Source organism: Trichinella spiralis (genome assembly GCF_000181795.1).
Source record: "Trichinella spiralis strain ISS 195 chromosome Unknown Scfld1, whole genome shotgun sequence".
In the NCBI taxonomy this organism is placed as follows: Eukaryota; Metazoa; Nematoda; class Enoplea; order Trichinellida; family Trichinellidae; genus Trichinella; species Trichinella spiralis.
This window is the reverse complement of record NW_003526940.1, coordinates 447,134-464,568: the sequence shown is the minus strand read 5'-3', so window position 1 is coordinate 464,568 and position 17,435 is coordinate 447,134. Positions and strand designations below refer to the sequence as shown.

General features: G+C 33.0%; 6 protein-coding genes across 6 annotated transcripts; 3 read left to right on the top strand and 3 right to left on the bottom strand.

Moving 5' to 3' along the window:
• Positions 1 to 2,223: 2,223 nt before the first annotated feature.
• Positions 2,224 to 4,350, bottom strand: Tsp_07195 (hypothetical protein). Its single transcript, XM_003381452.1, has 3 exons — positions 4,274 to 4,350; positions 3,034 to 3,464; positions 2,224 to 2,774 (listed from the first exon to the last, which is right to left on the bottom strand). Exons 1-3 carry the CDS (start codon positions 4,348 to 4,350, stop codon positions 2,224 to 2,226), a joined length of 1,059 nt encoding a protein of 352 aa, XP_003381500.1.
• Positions 4,351 to 6,855: 2,505 nt separating this feature from the next.
• Positions 6,856 to 7,353, top strand: Tsp_07196 (receptor expression-enhancing protein 5). Its single transcript, XM_003381451.1, has one exon. It carries the CDS (start codon positions 6,856 to 6,858, stop codon positions 7,351 to 7,353), a length of 498 nt encoding a protein of 165 aa, XP_003381499.1.
• Positions 7,354 to 7,951: 598 nt separating this feature from the next.
• On the bottom strand, positions 7,952 to 8,414 carry Tsp_07197 (conserved hypothetical protein). Its single transcript, XM_003381450.1, has 3 exons — positions 8,304 to 8,414; positions 8,193 to 8,272; positions 7,952 to 8,090 (listed from the first exon to the last, which is right to left on the bottom strand). Exons 1-3 carry the CDS (start codon positions 8,412 to 8,414, stop codon positions 7,952 to 7,954), a joined length of 330 nt encoding a protein of 109 aa, XP_003381498.1.
• A 1,215-nt stretch (positions 8,415 to 9,629) lies between these two features.
• On the bottom strand, positions 9,630 to 11,731 carry Tsp_07198 (anaerobic ribonucleoside-triphosphate reductase, beta subunit). The gene is made up of 4 exons (XM_003381449.1): positions 11,637 to 11,731; positions 11,431 to 11,583; positions 11,179 to 11,373; positions 9,630 to 11,103 (listed from the first exon to the last, which is right to left on the bottom strand). Exons 1-4 carry the CDS (start codon positions 11,722 to 11,724, stop codon positions 10,178 to 10,180), a joined length of 1,362 nt encoding a protein of 453 aa, XP_003381497.1. The 5' UTR covers positions 11,725 to 11,731; the 3' UTR covers positions 9,630 to 10,177.
• Positions 11,732 to 15,205: 3,474 nt separating this feature from the next.
• Tsp_07199 (histone acetyltransferase MYST3) lies at positions 15,206 to 16,355 on the top strand. The gene is made up of 5 exons (XM_003381448.1): positions 15,206 to 15,429; positions 15,491 to 15,563; positions 15,625 to 15,855; positions 15,920 to 16,013; positions 16,138 to 16,355. Exons 1-5 carry the CDS (start codon positions 15,206 to 15,208, stop codon positions 16,353 to 16,355), a joined length of 840 nt encoding a protein of 279 aa, XP_003381496.1.
• A 162-nt stretch (positions 16,356 to 16,517) lies between these two features.
• Positions 16,518 to 17,432, top strand: Tsp_07200 (conserved hypothetical protein). Its single transcript, XM_003381447.1, has 4 exons — positions 16,518 to 16,622; positions 16,689 to 16,857; positions 17,186 to 17,336; positions 17,384 to 17,432. Exons 1-4 carry the CDS (start codon positions 16,518 to 16,520, stop codon positions 17,430 to 17,432), a joined length of 474 nt encoding a protein of 157 aa, XP_003381495.1.
• The last annotated feature ends 3 nt before the right edge of the window (positions 17,433 to 17,435 follow it).

Sequence of the window (17,435 nt, the reverse complement as noted above, 5' to 3'; positions counted from 1 at the left end):
GAAGAAGTGCAGCCTGTACCGCAAATATATACCGAAGAAACTAATAGTGAATCTGCTGATTTAGAAATTTACAAATTAATTCTGATTTTTGCTTCCACCTTGCAATCTGCGTAGGCAACTTTCATTATTTTCCACTGGCTTTTGTTTGTGCGCTGCTCTGTTTCTTACGTTGCTGATGCTGATCATCGTTTGTTATATATAATTAATGCACTCCCGCCATTTTTTGAAATATAATAATATAATATTATATTATATTATATTATATTATATTATATAACGGATAATATATTAATATATGCATAATTAATGGTTTCGTAAAAAAGAATTTAGTATGCTTCAGGCCAAATTTTACCGCCTTTTATTACTTGTCGTTGAATGCGTTATTTTATTGGACCTTCAAACCGTAGTCTTATTGGTTTTCCTTGTCTAATTGCTCATTGATTTAAACTTTCCAGTTGTGATTAGCGCAACATTTTTTCATTTCATTGGTTCAAATATTTCCATTGAAGATAACGTAACTTTAATAGTAGTGATGTCACATTAGTAATGAAAATGTTTGCTATTCCAAAATTATGTCGATTTTGTTCTTAACGAAGCCGATGAAGTTTATTATTCATTGAAATTTTGTTTCTTTAAATACATTATTTGCGGTGAAGTTTATACTTTTTAGTGACCAGCATTATCGAAAATTATTTTTATCATTGTTCTATATTTCATTGTAATACAATGAAGTTATATCAAATGTAATAGTAGTAACTCAGCAAAAGCAACAGAAAAAATAATAAGTTAAATAGTGATTTCTATTTTTTACTGCCCAGTCGCAAAAACAACAACAATAATAAACAGCACATCAGTGAACGATGTTAACGATGTAAAAGGAAATAAAGCAATACAATATTGCTCACTTTCTTGTTGAACCGATTAATCTATATCTCCAAGTGATATAGCCTCTGATAGAAAGCGATAGCCTTCTTTTCGTCATCCACCTCAGTTGGAACTATTGAAATAGAGCTATCAAACATTGCCTGTATGCAGCAGGCTAACACTCGTATCAACTTGCGTTACAGGGAGGAAAGCGGTGGTGAACAATATTCTGTTAGTGTTTTAATTTCTGTTTCTTGAACAAATCGAGTACTTTCCCATGTACTGATTGTCAGAAATAGAAACTGCAGAAAAGAATAGAAATAGAAAGCTTTGTAGTCGTTTGGAATATTACCTATTTCAGAACCAGCTTTGCATATGCAAATATCAGGGCTGTTCTGTTGTCACAGGCTATCATTTTTTCAATCAAAAGTAGCAAAAGTAGCACTTGGCAGGCGGCATTAAATTTGCTCCGGAACTAGGGTACATTAAAGCTTTGAGCTTTCTACACCGCGCGTTGACGGAAGGTCTAAGTACATTTCTTGAAATGGGATTTTTTATTTCAACACTTGGGATATTTAGCAAATTGTGGTGGTCTATTAATATAAAAGTAATGATTGTTCAGAAGAATTTCAATTGGGACTCATTCATGCATAACTTGCATAACATGCAATATATGCATAACTTATTTTAGTAGTTAATAAAATTGAAACTTTCACAGCATGTAGGAGAAGCTTGTTTAAAATTGTTTACAAGAACTGAAGAAAATTTTTTCATAAGCTATTTCTTTCTTTAGGCTGCTCAGATGTTCTAAAATCTTATAAGTATTAATTAGAAAACAAATTCTTCAAAACACCTTTTCTCAGCTCTATACTGCTCATTAAAAAAAATTCAAAATGAAATAAGAAAATGATTGATGAATTCATTTTGTTTAAATCGTGTATCAAAGCGTTTTCAGATGTTTTTTTTCCTAAAGTGATTACATAAACGTAATTTAATTTCTACAGTTATTTGTAGTTTTACTTTACTGCTCATAAATTTCTTATAATAAAAATGGCCACTGCTTATTATTAAAATTTAATCATTTAATGGAAATACAAAACAAAACATTTAAGTTTGATTCCTTTATTACATCTCTTTCCAAATAATTTCTAAAGCTAAAATGTTTAGAGGCAATTAGGAAACAATTTCTTCATGGAAAACAGATATTTTATAAAATTCATATATAAGGATAATGATAATGAAATATAACAGTAATTTCAGAGAAAAAACAACATTTGAAAAGGCAAATTTTGGTAGATAATACTGTTTATGGTGTAAAATTTTCAAGATGGTAAAATAGTTTCTAGATGATGGACGCTTCTATAAATTCATCTCTCGCCATTGAGAGTGCAAGGCAGCAAGCTGCGCAAGCTTTTCATCTAATTGAGCATCTTCACTTTCCAATAAGTTATCGCATAAGCCTTGTAAAACAGCATGAATTATTTGGAAGCGCTCTTCGTCCGTTCTCGGTGAAGATGACAGTTCCACTTTTTCCTCATTTGTTTCTACACCGTCTTCAATAACCACTGAATCCTCAGCTGCACTTTTGACTGTTGCTGGGTCATTTTCTTTATCGGAAAGTGGACTATCATTGGGATTTAAAAGCGCTTCCAAAGTATGGCAATTGGTCAATGCAGTGGATGGCAATGGTGCACTAAAGCGACGAGTCTCGTTTGCAGGATTTTGTCTCGACCCGAAACGCTTAGATTTTTCAAGAAATTCTTTATACGCTTGGGCTGATACAGCATGACCTGTATGTTTTTCATGTAAAGTGGTTATTCGCAGAGTGCGCTCTGACCAGCTGTAATTCAGCCGCAACATGGCAGAGCAACCGCATGGTAGATAATTATACTTCCGGTGTCGAAACATACCTGAAAAGCAAACTCATTTCATCAATTTTAGCATTTTCATAGCTTTTACTTGGGTATTTCTAGCAATATTATGATTTGCTACTATCATCTAGATGTGCTACTATAATTTTTCACATTTCATGAATTTCATGAACAACAGCAATCTCTGTTACTTATAGCTTGAAATATTATTCTACTAATTGTAATTAGTGAAATTACTCATTGTTTTGCATTTGAAAATATTGCTAAAAAAAGAAAAGTAAAGAAATTAATATTTTACCTCGTACACGTGGTACACCGTAATGAGCACAGTGGTAAACTATGTACCGGTATCTGAAAATTGGATCAATCGCACCGTCCTTTAAGCGTAAAGTTTCTGAGCTAGCCACTCGGAAAGTATGAAAATGCTCAGATTTCCAAGCATCAAATGCTTGTTCAAATTCCAAGAAAGACTTGAAGCGACGACCAACTTGGAAGCCGGATATGTTTGGCCAAGTTTGCCTCGCTGTCAAGTTTTGTACTCCATCTTGCTTATTGGATGTACGTAAATTTTCCACAACGTCCATGATAGCTGCTTGGGATAATAAAATTGATCTTTCTTCAGAAATTGAACAAGATTGCACTGATGACTGATTGCATGGCACATTTTCTGATGTTGAACTTTTTTCATCTTGCACTCCATCCATTTTTATAATATTCGACACAGTAAAACTGAAATATTTCATTCATTTATTCATTAACCGGTAAATAATAAGAAATACAAAATGCCATAGAAATTGTGCAAGTGAAAATGAAATTCATGCATATATATATATACGTAAATAATCATAATTGTGTTATTCTACTGTAGTATATATAGAATGAACTCTTAAGGGCAAATGAAATTAACCAACGGAAAAGCTAAATATGAATAAAGTTTTCTTAATAAAGTTAATAAATGACCGAATAAATTTTACAGAATGAAAGTTTAAAATATTAATTAATGAAAAGGAAGAATGTGAAATAAGAAAGAGAAAAGATTGAATACCAAATGATAAACTTACTAAGCACAAGCAAAATAATCACAACCGAACTGACCGACAGCTGAAAGACTGACTGACTGACTGACTGAATAAAAGTAACCGGTCGTCCTCCTGCTTTTCAATATTTTTAGCCCAGCTTGACAGCTGTCAGATATGGATAGACCTGAATAGATGGCGTCAAACTGAGGCAAAAATGACGAGGTGTACCGAGTCAATATTTGACCGACCGGCTGTCGGATTGGCCCAGTTAGCTTTAACTATCTGAGCTTTTTTATTTGTCTCTCTCTGGACGCAAAGGTCATCTGAGACACTCCAACCAGCTGCATGCATTGGATCCAAACGGCGCCAGCTGACAATTAGCCCTTTGGTTTGTATTGTATGCATCAAGCAAGGCCAGCAAACGGTCAACGTTGATTGTCTTTGTTATACACAACTCGTAAAAAGCTGCACGTCACGGCTGACCGCTCCTAATAGCGTAATTAGCAAACCATCGCTCACTGCCTGCTGACCTGCTTCTTAACCCAGCATCTTTTAATCCATGCACAGCCTGAGTCCACATTCTCACATCCACTCATCTTTACCTACTCTACATGACAATCCAGACCGTCTGTCATCGATTCATTCATTCATCCATTCATTCATTCTGTCTTACTATCTACCTTCCTATCTGTCCATCTATTTATATATGCCTACTTATTTATTTATCTAACTATGTGTTTTTTAACCCTTTGGATTGTTGGCGTTATGCACGGTGTTGGATTTGTGGGGTGTTTCCCACCCCACATTAGAAAAACACGTATAAATGGCCTAAGACGTTCATTTTTTATGAAATTTCTTTCAATAGATAATACAAAAAATGCTGTATATGACTGCATTAAAATGCTTAAGTTTAATAATCTTAAAGTCTTTTATTGGCAAAAAAAGCAACAAAATGAACGCTAAAAAAATCGTCATTTTTCAGCTTATCCTTCGTGTAGGCTAGGTTTTATAAAGTTAATGAAACAAATGATAGATTTCAGTGCAGCACGTTATTTTGCACATTTTCTGTTCATTGTATATAGTTCTTAAGTGAACAATAGGTGCTTTACGTTTATCATCAGCCATCACAACTACTGATACTCAGCAAAGTTCATTGCTTCCTATATTACAATAAACACGCGTATCGCAGACAAGGCGAGCTAGGCCAAAGTCAAAACAACTACTGATTTCTAAGGAAGTTACTCATAAGGAAGCTGTCGCAGATCTATTGACAATTTCATTTCGTTTCCACGTTGATATTTCCACGAAAACAGCATAAATCAGACAAACCTAGACAGCACTGATAGTATGCTAATAACGCTTGTACTACAAAACAATTCAAATTCACATTCCTGACGATTTTGCTTGAAATAAATGAACATTTTTCGCATTAAACCAATTCGAAAATGTGAAGTTATTGTTTCTTTCAATTATTCGGCATAATTCACAATTTTGGTAAGTGCGCAACTTAGATAAGTGTATGGAAATTCTTCCCAAATTCCATCTGCAGTCAGCCAAGTTCGACTGTAGTTATATTGCTTAATTACTGACATTTTATTTATCTGTAAAATTCCAATACTCTTATTTTTCCTGTAAAAGTCCTACTCATGACGCATCTTCAACTAGGTATACACTGATGAAGACATTTTCCGTAGTCATGTTACTTCCCTTTTTCCCCCAACACAGAACTTAATGCTTTACCAGAGCTTTCGTTGGGCGTTCTTGGCCTAGCTGGCTGCCAACATGCATTTCACCAAATACACGACTCAACATGACAGAGTAAAATACAAATTTCATAACGTTGGAAATGGCTTGAGGCAGAAAGACCAACAAATCTATAATAAGCAAATAAGTGTGCTTCACCTATCATAGGACCAGAAGGCAAATACACTTTCAGTAAACACCTAGCAAATAAGGAATGAGGGCGAACTTACTACTAAACCAAAGTTTGCTTGAAACAACAGCTTGAATTTTTGACCGAACAAGTGAAAAATTAATCAAAATTTTTTCAAATATAAATACTAAAAATAACTTTTGGTATACTGTTATTCTCTCTTTGTTCTCTGTCAATTTCTATGCGGATGCTGTTTAAATACTGTGGCAGGCTAATGTAAATTGCATGCCACTTCGAGATACATAAGACATATTCTTCTTCTGCTAGTAAGCGAGAAATAAGTGTGAAATTTGAATAAATGTTAATGATGAATAGTAAATTCAGATCTTCTAAAGCACCATTTCAGCAGCCGGTCAATTACAGAGATCAGTGACTCTCCGTTCCTGATGCGATTTGCATTATTATAACAGCGTTTTAAACTACATACAAATTACAACAATTTATTATTCATTTAAACAGACATAAAAGTTTATGTCACACATAAGTTCAAATAACAAGATTTTAAGATTAAATGGTTTGCTCCAACTTAGAATATGTGATTATGAGTTACTTAGGAATTTTAAAAGTTCTTTTATTTATTAGTTCAAATTGATGTTTCATGATTTGCAGAAAAGAAATACAACACAAAATTATAGCAGTTTGAAATAAAATTCAGAGTAAAATATTTAGAATTTGATGAGCATGTTCACATTTTGATGTAATATGTGTAAAAAATTATTTTAAGAAATGGCTGTGAAAAAACGCATTCCAGGTCCTTATGTTTTTACATATTGCTTGTTGTCCAGTTACAAACATTTTTAGTATTACAAAGTTTTGCAATTTCAGATTTGACTGAAATATTATTTGAAAATTATCGATTAAGAGAATAATTTTTCATTCTTTATGCGTTATATGCTTTATAATTTTTATTACTAAATTTATTTATTTTTTAACTCAATATCTGTCACATGTCATTTAATTTTATATATATATATATATATATATATATATATATATACTTGTTTCAAAACTTTAAACTCATATGTTGAAAGTTTTGTTTAAATTTAAACAATAAAATTTCAGTCTGCTTATTTTAAAGTTTCAAATAACTGTATAGATGGCTTAATGGTTGAAAATTAGTTTGTTCTCGTTCTTCCAATTGAACGGTTGCTTTTTCGATTGCTTGAAAATGGAAAAAATTGTCCGAAGTATTTGCAAGGATGTTGTCAATGCCATCAATGATGACAGCGCATTGGTTGGCAAACTTTTTGGCAAAATTGAGCAAAAAAGTGGTCGAAGTCGTTATCAAGCTGCGATTGTGCTGGCTGGTGTGATTTGTATGCTGTTGGCTATATACAATCCCGCTGTAAAATTGTTGTGCGACTTGATTTGCATTGTCTATCCAGTAATGAAAACTTTAGCAGAGATGGAATCCATTGAGAAAAGCAAATGCAAGCAGTGGATGTTTTATTGGGTTATTTTTGGTTTGTTTACAATTTTTGATTTATTTGCTGGCTACAATCTTCTGTTTATTGCAATCTATTGGTTACCGAAATGCATTTTCTTCCTTTCGCTTTTCACGCCGAGCTGCTTTGGAGTTGAAATGCTGTATGTGAAGTTCTTCCAATCTCGCTACTGCCAATTTATATCTGGCTGTACTACTGCCGTTGAAATGAGCACTGAATAACTACCATAATTGTCATTTTCTACCATTTATCTTCTTATTCATTTACATTTTTTATTTTTGCATTATATGTATGTTTTAACCGTTTTTTGAAGTTTATTCTATTATCTTTCACATAAAATTCATAAGTTTTGACTGACTATTTGCATATGAATATGACGCTGTTTTCCTAATTTAAAAATGTTTATGAAATATTAAAAAATAATTCATTATTTATAATTGAGAAGTTTAATAAAATTTGCTGAATTTATTTAAGTTTTTTCTTTTGCAGTCCAACTTGGTTAGGTGCACATTGGTTAAGTGCACAAGATATTTGTTTAGCAAAATTCCCTGTTGTTAATTATACCGTAAAATAATGAATAAGTGCATATTTAGATAAGGACACAACTTTGTCAGTTGTATCATTTTGCTAAGGTCCACGAGATTTACTGTTTGCAATATATAGTTCTTAAGTGAACAATAGATGCTTTACGTTTATCATCAACTATCACAACTACTGATACTCAGCAAAGTTCATTGCTTCCCATATTACAATAAGCACGCGTATCACAGACAAGGCGAGCTAGGCCAAAGTCAAAACAACTACTGCTTTCTAAGGAAGTTACTCATAAGGAAGATGTCGCAGATCTGGTGAGAATTCGGTCATATTTTTACAAAAATAGCGTAAATCAGACAAACTTAGACCAAACTGAAGAGCAGCTGGTAATTCTGGTGGCCCAAACAATAATTTAAACCTACATCTTTGACTATTTTACTTCAAATAAATTGTCATTTTTTCGCATTAAACCTATTCGTAAATGTGAAGTTATTGCTCCCTTCAATTATTCCTCATAATTCCCAACTTTGGATAAGTGCATGGAAATTCTTGCCAATTCCATGTGCACTTAACCAATTTCAGCTGTATACAATTTTCGCGATGTATCTGATTAGCAAATTTCGTCGATTGTGAATACTTGTGTTCGTTCGTCTACTTGTTCATCTGTTACTGCGGTGCTATTAGTTGTATAATTGCGCTTGTGAGTTGTCGAATTGTTCAAGTACTCTGACTTGTTCAAGTAGTGCATAAAGGTAGATAAAAATTCATTATTAAATTCCACAGGCCTTTTTCTAGCATTTTTTGGTGATTATTAATTATGCTATTGTAGTCTTTTTAAATGCACGAACAAAAGGAACAATTTAATAATCAGTGTAATAATAAGCTTCATGATAAATCACATACGCGGGCGTGATAGGCTAAGAGAAGTGACATGCTCATCGCAACTTTCGCTTCAGCGTTTTGTTCATCGTACAGCAGTTTTTCAGTAATTGTTGAACTCACTAAGCCTTAACGGTACCTGTGGAAAAATTCATGAAATTTGGATGAAAATCAAGCAGCCCTAGCACCATCAGTTCCAACTTATTTACAAATGACGCCAGTGTCTGCGCCAACGCAGATGATCATAAACAAGGATGTGATTATTGTGAAAAGGTCTAAAAATGTAAAATCACAACACATCGCATAATTTTGAAATGGCAAACTGAATGAATTTAATAAATTCAGAGTGAACAGCATTTATTGCGAGACATTTGTCAAACTAGAACAAATTTGTTTAAAGCACTGAAAAAAAGTTGTAAATTTTATAAAAACAGTGTTGTCTGACAAAACATTATTATGAAAAAGCATTATGTATATAATATCACATTGTTGTGGGAGTAAAATAATAAAATGATGAGAGGAGTGAAATACAACAAGCGCTGATTAGCATCAGCAACGCAACAGACGGATCAACCGGACGACGTTGAAATGAAAACCAAACGAAATTGACGGAACAAATGCAACGTAGATTCGAAGACAAAAGAAGTTTTAACAATAATAAATAAAATAAAATAAAATTGCGCATCATGTTCATGTATTTCCGCGAGATGTAGATTTTGTCTAATCACTGTTCAATTTCATTTCATGACCCAGTTTAAAATTTTTTCCATTAGTACTTGATTTACCTTACTGTGATACTGTGCTTTTGAAATTTGTTTGTTGTTTTTCAGGTGAACCTGTCGTTCATTAATTCCTTACTGTAATTAGGTCATCATAAGTATTCATATTTTCTGTACCATTGTTGAGCTTCATAGTTATAGTGAGTCGCTAATAAGAACTTGAATATTAACACTGTTGTTTTGCTTTTTAGCCTTGCATTTATTTATTATTTGAAATTAAAGAATTTTGTTGCAATGTGACGTTCAGAAAATATTACATGTTTTTGATCTGAACATTTATTTAAATACACTTAAAATATGAAATTGTTGCTTAAAATTTTTACTCATACATTCGTTGATTTATCGCCAACTGATAACTGTTGCACCTGTTTATAGATTTTGACCGAAGATGATTAACAACGAAATTCGGTACTCCGAAAAGTACCAAGACGAGCGAGGATATGAATACAGACATGTTCATCTGCCGAAATGTCTTGTTCGCTTTGTTCCGCGTGACCGACTGATGACCGAAGCGGAATGGCGTAGTCTTGGCATTCAGCAGAGTCATGGATGGGAGCACTATTTGATACATAATCCTGAACGGCATATCATCCTCTTTCGTCGCAAGATTGCTTCTGATTCAAGCAACAAACAAACAATTGGAGGAAAACAAACGGTGCGAAATTCACAACATGGCAAGGAAAACAAAAAATGTAATCGCAATTAATGTAATATGCAAGTGTTGTTGTTTTGTTTGTTAATTTTCTTTTGAAGAATTTCGTTCCACTGCATTTTATCTGCTTTATCTTTGATGAGTAGAAAGTTGATGGCGCTTAAAAAATAAACAGTTTCCAAAAGTTGCATAATTTGTTCATTACTGAACTTTCTTTGTTAAAGTTTTTGTATCTTTCAACGAATAAACGGGCAAATTATTGAACAAACTGGTCACAACACCTCTGACAATTGTACTGCAACCGTGCATGAGGGTGAAATGTAAGCCAACCTGCAATGGCATCGGACGTTGCAAAATGCACTGCATGATGAAATTGTCGCCAGGCATGACCATGTCGGTGTTTGTTAAAACAAGTCGACCAGTTTGGTCCCAAGTGGTGCACATTATTTTCTGCGTAAATCCGGTGCGTATTGGGCAGCTTGTGATACCACTTTCTTCTGGCTTCAAAAAATACGCCTGCGCTTCAAAGTGATTACAAATGGGAACAGAATTCGGCGTCGTCATCCACATTCCACGTTCCACGTCCGAATGATGCACGTGGCGACAAAGCACCCCCACGTGATCACCGGCTCGAACTTCTTTAACGGGTCGTTTGAATATTTGTATATCCGAAACGATAGTGTCCAAGCATTTTCCAGCACCGACCAGTTGAACTTTATCACCTTTGCGCAGAATGCCTTTTTCGATTGTACCCACAACGACAGTACCCCTACCAGTGACTACAAAACTCGAAGAAACTGGCAAAATCAACGACGCGTTCGTGTCCCGCTTCGGAGCTTCGAGCTTGTCCAACTCTTCTAACAAACGCTCTACAGATCGCTGACCAAAATCACCGTCCACTTGATCGAGGGCCATCAATGCAGAACCGACGACAACTGGAGCTTTGCTGCTGTCGAAGCCAAATTCATCAAGCAACTCACACACTTCCAATTTCACCAATTCAAGCAAATCAGCATCCACCATTTCTGCCTTGTTGATAAAAACCACTATCCGTTGGACACCGACTTGTTTAGCAAGCATTACATGCTCGCGTGTCTGGGGCATCGTTCCTTCGGCTGCATCGACAACTTCACCCACAAGCAAAATAAAACAACCACCACAATGTAAAACGAATATCAATTGAACCTCATTGTGATAATTACCCAGAATGGCTGCATCCATTTGTGTCGCACCGCAGATCATGTTTTTAATAAAATCTTTGTGACCAGGACAATCCGTGTGAGAATATTTGCGCTTTTTCGTCTCATAACCAACGTGAGCTATGCTGATTGTAATTCCTCGTTGTTGCTCTTCTGGTGCTTTGTCGATTTCGTCGAAAGGGACAAATTTAGTATTTGCTCAAATTAAATTTAATTAAATAATGAAATTACAAACAAATGCAAACCAAACTTTACTAGTTTTAGACAATACTTTAGTCAATGCAGCAGTCAAAGTTGTCTTGCCATGATCAATATGACCGATCGTACCAATATTAAAATTTTCTTTCATCGCCTGAGTGCAAAATTTCCGATATATCAGAGTATTGCTCAATTCATACTCGATTCTAACTAAAAGAAACATACTCTAAGTAAATTTTACAATACATTTACAATACTCTTACAATAATCTGCAGCAAATAATTTGGTTACAAATGGCGAGAAACTTCGTTTCACCACTTGCTTTAATGACATTTGACTTAAATAATACATCCTTAAAAACGCTTTTATAAGAAAATTATAAAAATATAAAGAAAACAGTATTTGAAAACTTAAAGGTCACAAAGAAATTGTAATAAGTACAAAAAATGTTAGTTATTCTCTAAATAAGATCGTTAAAAAGTTTCTCAATTTGTAACCAAAAAATAAAAATGACTTGGATTAAAACGGTGAATTAACAGTAACATACTGGTTATATAAAATACTCGCAAACAAACAAACTAAGACAAACAAAATACTCGCAAACATTTAATGTATGCAGATATTAATTCCAAAACTAAGCTAACTTCAACTAAATCTAAATAAACAGTAAGCTAAATCAGACTATGTATGGATTAAAACTTTTATGGTAGAAAACTAAGCCTACTTAATTTTCAATGTTAAGTGAATGTTTCAAGATTAAGCTAGAAAAAAATTTTTTTTAAATAAAAAGCACCGCATTTTGATTTTTAAAATATTCCATACATTGATCAATGCTACAGTACTTCCTTTGTCAAGTATTAATGCTTAATTTAATGCAAAAAAACGCTGATTAAAGTGGGAAATTAGTAAAGTCTGGTTTTAATGAACAATTGAAGTTGTGTTTTTTAACACTGAATTATGTAGACGAAAAATTAAATATTTAAAAATTGTGCAATTTGTGCAATTTAATGTAATTGGAGAAATAAAAAATTAATTAAAAATTTGAAATATAAAGCAAACATGTTTTCAAAGTGAAAGCATTCAAAATGGATACAATTATAAATAAAATTACGTTTATGAAATTTGACTACTGTACAAATTAAATATAAGTTCGTATCCTATTTATAGATAGGTTGAGCTGTTAATCAAGCAAAATGTTTTAAAAAAGAATGCAGAATTTATTCCATCTTGTAGAAGTTTACACTTCAATCAGTGATTTCAACTGTATTGTATAACTGCTTTATGGCTCATCATTTTCGCCTACTCCCATGTATAAAATTGCAACTTGAAAATCATTATTTGCACACTGAATTTTTTTCTTTTAATGACTTTACTTTTCAAACGCTAGAATAAAGAACTATAATGTGCGTTTATGAACATTTGTGATGAACGTGAATTTTATTTATGAAATTTTGAATATAAAATTTTCAAAATTTGAATGTGGTATGTTACGTGTACAAAACAATTTTTGAAATATTTTGTGTATTTTTATTTCAAAATTGATATTATTGTTATATTTCATAAATATTTCACAGTGAATTTAAATTTTAATTGGTTTCAATGTGGATGAATGAGATATTGTTCACTGTTTTAGGTGTGTAATGCCGGTAAGATTTTACTGCTAACTTGGAATGGAGCCTGAAATGGATGAACAGGAAAGTGGCATCACTTGTCCAGATCCAGATCCTGCTATTCTTGAGCAGATTTTAATCACTATTAGCAAAATTAAACGAGAGCGTCAGCGTTGTACGTTGGAACGTATCATACATAAGATGGAAAATACTGGTATCGAAGCAAAAAAAATTGAACATCAAGTCAATTTGGCTTGTCGGAAAGGATTAATTGTTGAAACACCCCCAACTGGAAATCGTGCATGCTCTTACCATGATGCTTGTCGTATGAGAATGCCTGCTCGTAAGGTGCAAGTAAGTCTTTATCATTGAAAAGTAAAATGATTTGGTTATCATCTGAAAATTAATTCTCTAGTTTATTAACAATATATGTATTTCATTGCATCATACGAATGAAATATTGAATGTTAGTTTCGTTTTATTTTGTTTTACATTTGTTTAATGAAATTATTATTTAATATTGTAATGGTTTTAAATTATAGTTTGTCTAAAGTTGTTCTTGTTTAAATTATTAGGATGATTTTGGGGATTATGATTTGTTGTTTTCTTTTGGAAAAGATTATTTATTTCATCGGTCTTATATATATATATATATGTATATATAAACTTTAAATTTGCCTTATTCTTTTTATAGTCAAATCGGTGTGTATTTTGCAAAACAGTGAGAAAGCAACACAAGGATGGATCGGTGGATATTGTACTAACTTGCAAAGAGTGCAAAAAATTAGGTTAATATTTTTTTTATATGATATTTGAAAGTATTTTTATTTGAGCAGATTTATCGAAAATTGTGATTTTCATTGCAAATTTTAGTCATTTTCCATTTGAATTTTGATCAGCAATTTCGAAGCGCATGAATATGATATGAATTTCCTTTCGTTGCCTTTATGCATGCATTTTAAAAATAATATATTCTTTTTTTGCCGTTCATAGCTGTTGTTTATATATTTTTTAGCTATTTTTTCTCCTCATTTTTCAACCATATCAGTTTGCTTCGTCTTTGTATAATATTTGTTTGTTGCAAAAAAGAATTTTATTCTTCATAGCAGTACTTTGTTAATAATTTTGTTTTTTGTCGAAATGTAATTATTAGTTGATTGAAATTGTATTTTTTGAGATTATGTGCGAACGAAGCTTGGCATTTGTTCGTTGGGTTTTGTTAATTGTACTTGATTTTTATTTGCGCCATTGCAGGTCACGCTTCTTGTTGGAAAGTTTCTGTGGAATTGGCGAAAAAGGTGATCGATAGCGGTGAAAATTGGCATTGTGAAAAGTGCAAACCGTGCAGTATCTGCGAGAAAGACGAACAAGAGGCAGTAACTTTGGAAATTGTACGAAATTTTCTGCTTTTCAATCATTTTTTGCTTCAGCTGATGCGGATAGTTTGCAACAATTGTGGCAAAGGTTATCATTGGAATTGTTTGCCGACCAATCTACAGTCTACAAGTTTGTGGTTGTTTTTCTTATTTTGCACGATGCTTTGCTTTTTTTATTTATTGATTTATTATTATCCGTGCAAAATATTTGAATAATTGACCCAATGTTGAATGTGGTGTTATTGTTTCATTTTGTTCGTTGTATTTTTGCATTATTGTCGTTTAACAAGAAAAGTGATGTTCTAGAAACCCTGGCTACTTGTCCCGCTTGTGAAAAGAAATCGAAAAAGCCTTCTAAAAGAAAAGCTTCCACATGTACTGTAAAAGTGGCCAAAACACGGGGTAAAGGAAAAGCTCAACCGATTGTTGTCAGGTAATCGCGGCTATTGTACAGTATTGTTTTTTTGCTACAGTACTGCATTGTTTTTGCAGTTGCATGTGCAATCCCAGTGCAACTTATCGCAAATTATCAATATTTCATTGATTCATACGTTTAATTGATGTTAGTTAAATGTTGGAAATTTAATTTTTTTATCTTTTAGTTCGGATGATAACGCTTCTCCAAGTCGATCAATGACTCCAACTCTTGATGGGCTCCCTGATGGTATGTATTGCATGCATTTTTGTTTAAATTCAGTTTACACTGTATGCAATTCACAATTTTTTCAGCTGTTGTTTTGCTTTGTTTGTTCAATTTTAAAATAATAATTGAATCACTGAATCGGAATGGAACGTGTTTTGTTTTTTTTGATATTTGATATTAATATTGATGCTGTGTTTTGATATATGCTGTTTGAATATAGTTTTTTTTATCACTTTTTAAATATTTTTTCAGGTATTATATCTCAAGCGGATATTGAATTATACAAACTGGTGCACAATGAAGCGTTGAAATGTTACGATTCTTTGCCAGAAATGGCTACGGATCGAGTTTGTCCTCCGGAAATTTGCGTCAGTGGTTTTTACATGAAAAGTTGGTATTCGTCGCCTTATCCTCAAGAATATGCATGGTAAGATGCAATGTTGTTGAAAATTTTTTTCTTATTATTTTTGTGTCTTTACGCTTCTCAGTTTGAAAACGTTGTATCTTTGTGACTTCTGTTTGAAGTATTTGAAAACCCAACAAATGCGGTTCAGTCATCAGGTGAGAAAATTATTCCCAGTCTTTTCCCATTCGTCATGAGAAATCAAGTGATTTCTTTTAGCACAAATGCAGATTGTTCCATCCACCTGGTGATGAGATTTACCGCCAAGGGAATTTATCATTTTTTGAAGTTGATGGAAACAAATCCAAAGCTTACTGTCAAAATCTTTGTCTTCTTGCCAAATTGTTTATTGACCACAAAACATTACTGTACGATGTAGAACCATTTCTATTCTACGTACTTACTCTGAAGGATAAGACAGGATTTCATCTTGTCGGGTACTTTTCAAAGGTTAGAAGATTTTTATTTTTATTTTTTGAAAGCACTATTGTTTGAGATGAAAGCTTTTTTTAAGGAAAAGTTCAATGTCCAGAAGTTCAACGTTTCTTGTATAATGACACTTCCAGCTTTTCAAAAGAAAGGATACGGTCGTTTCTTGATTGATTTCAGTAAGTAGTATTCTTATTCTTTTGTTTTTTTTGGTAATAATTGCTCTGAAGAGAAAGTGCAAGTTTAAAAAAAATCAGTACCTTGAATTCATTTTGCTGATCATTGAATTATTGCTTTTCTTAGGTTATTTGTTGTCGAAAAGGGAGGGTATTCTTGGCACTCCAGAAAGACCGTTGTCTGAACTTGGTCGGATTAGTTATGAAAGTTATTGGCGTTATGTTATAATGAAATATCTGAGTGAACATCGAAACGAAAAGACACTTTCTTGCAAAGGTAAGCATGAATTGGTCATATTCTTTTCTTCATTTGGTATTCAATTTTTTATTCACAGATATCAGTGATTCAACAGGCATGCAGATGTATGACGTTTTTCAAACTCTTCAAAATTTGGATATGGTCAGAACACAAGGAAAGAAGTAAGTGATCGATCGTGCCACAATGATGATCATATTAATATCTTAATGATTTTTTTTTAATTTTAAAGAGTTATTTACTTGGTCAATATGAATAAAGTGGATAGTTACATGGAAACGCATCAAGTGCATTTTAAATTGGATGAAGCACGACTTCGCTGGGTTCCACCTAAGCAAGAAGCTAAAATACCAGAAGTGCGTATTTATTATGTTGAAATATTGTTTTCAGTTTTCCAACTTTTGATCAATATTCAATAATAGGAACCTCCGAATAAAGTTAATCAGACGCAAGTTGAATTGCCAAAAGAATCACCTATGAAAAGTCACAATGAACGATCTCAGAGGCGTCGTAAGAATCAACCAGTGGTACCTCCGCCAACTATTAAATTACGAAAAAGGACAGTGCGAAAGACATATAATGAAGAAGATGGTATGTTTTATTTTTTCTTATCACACACACACATATGAACGCATAGTTTTTTTAATTAGGATTGTTATTTTTTAATCAGATTTATGTTTTGCGTTAGAAATATGCGTGCATCTTATTGTTTAATTTTTAATAAGACTACGCATGTGATAAATTTTTAAATTAAATATAGTTTTTGTGCGGTTCAGTTTTTGGAAATTTTGTTCACTGATCATAGAGGTTTAAATTACAATCGATTGTGATTTAAAAGACAATAGTTTGCTATTTTCAACGTGATGCTGATTTTGAGGTGAAATTTTGAACGTGAATTAATTGATCTGTGATATTTTAGCGAGTCGGGATGAACAGCTGAACGATGAGAAGCAACCAGAACAACAGCAACCAATCAAAAGGCGTGGTCGACGCAAAAAAATCAATGTTGAAGTTAATGATAACATTGTCACCCGTCAGTCTACTTTGAACGAGATATTTCAATGTATGCAGTTTGTGTGCTTTTGATTCCTTGGTTAATTTTTTTTCTTTTTTATAGCAACTTCAAAAAGGAAATTGCGTCATCGTCGTGTGCCAGAGATACTTGAATC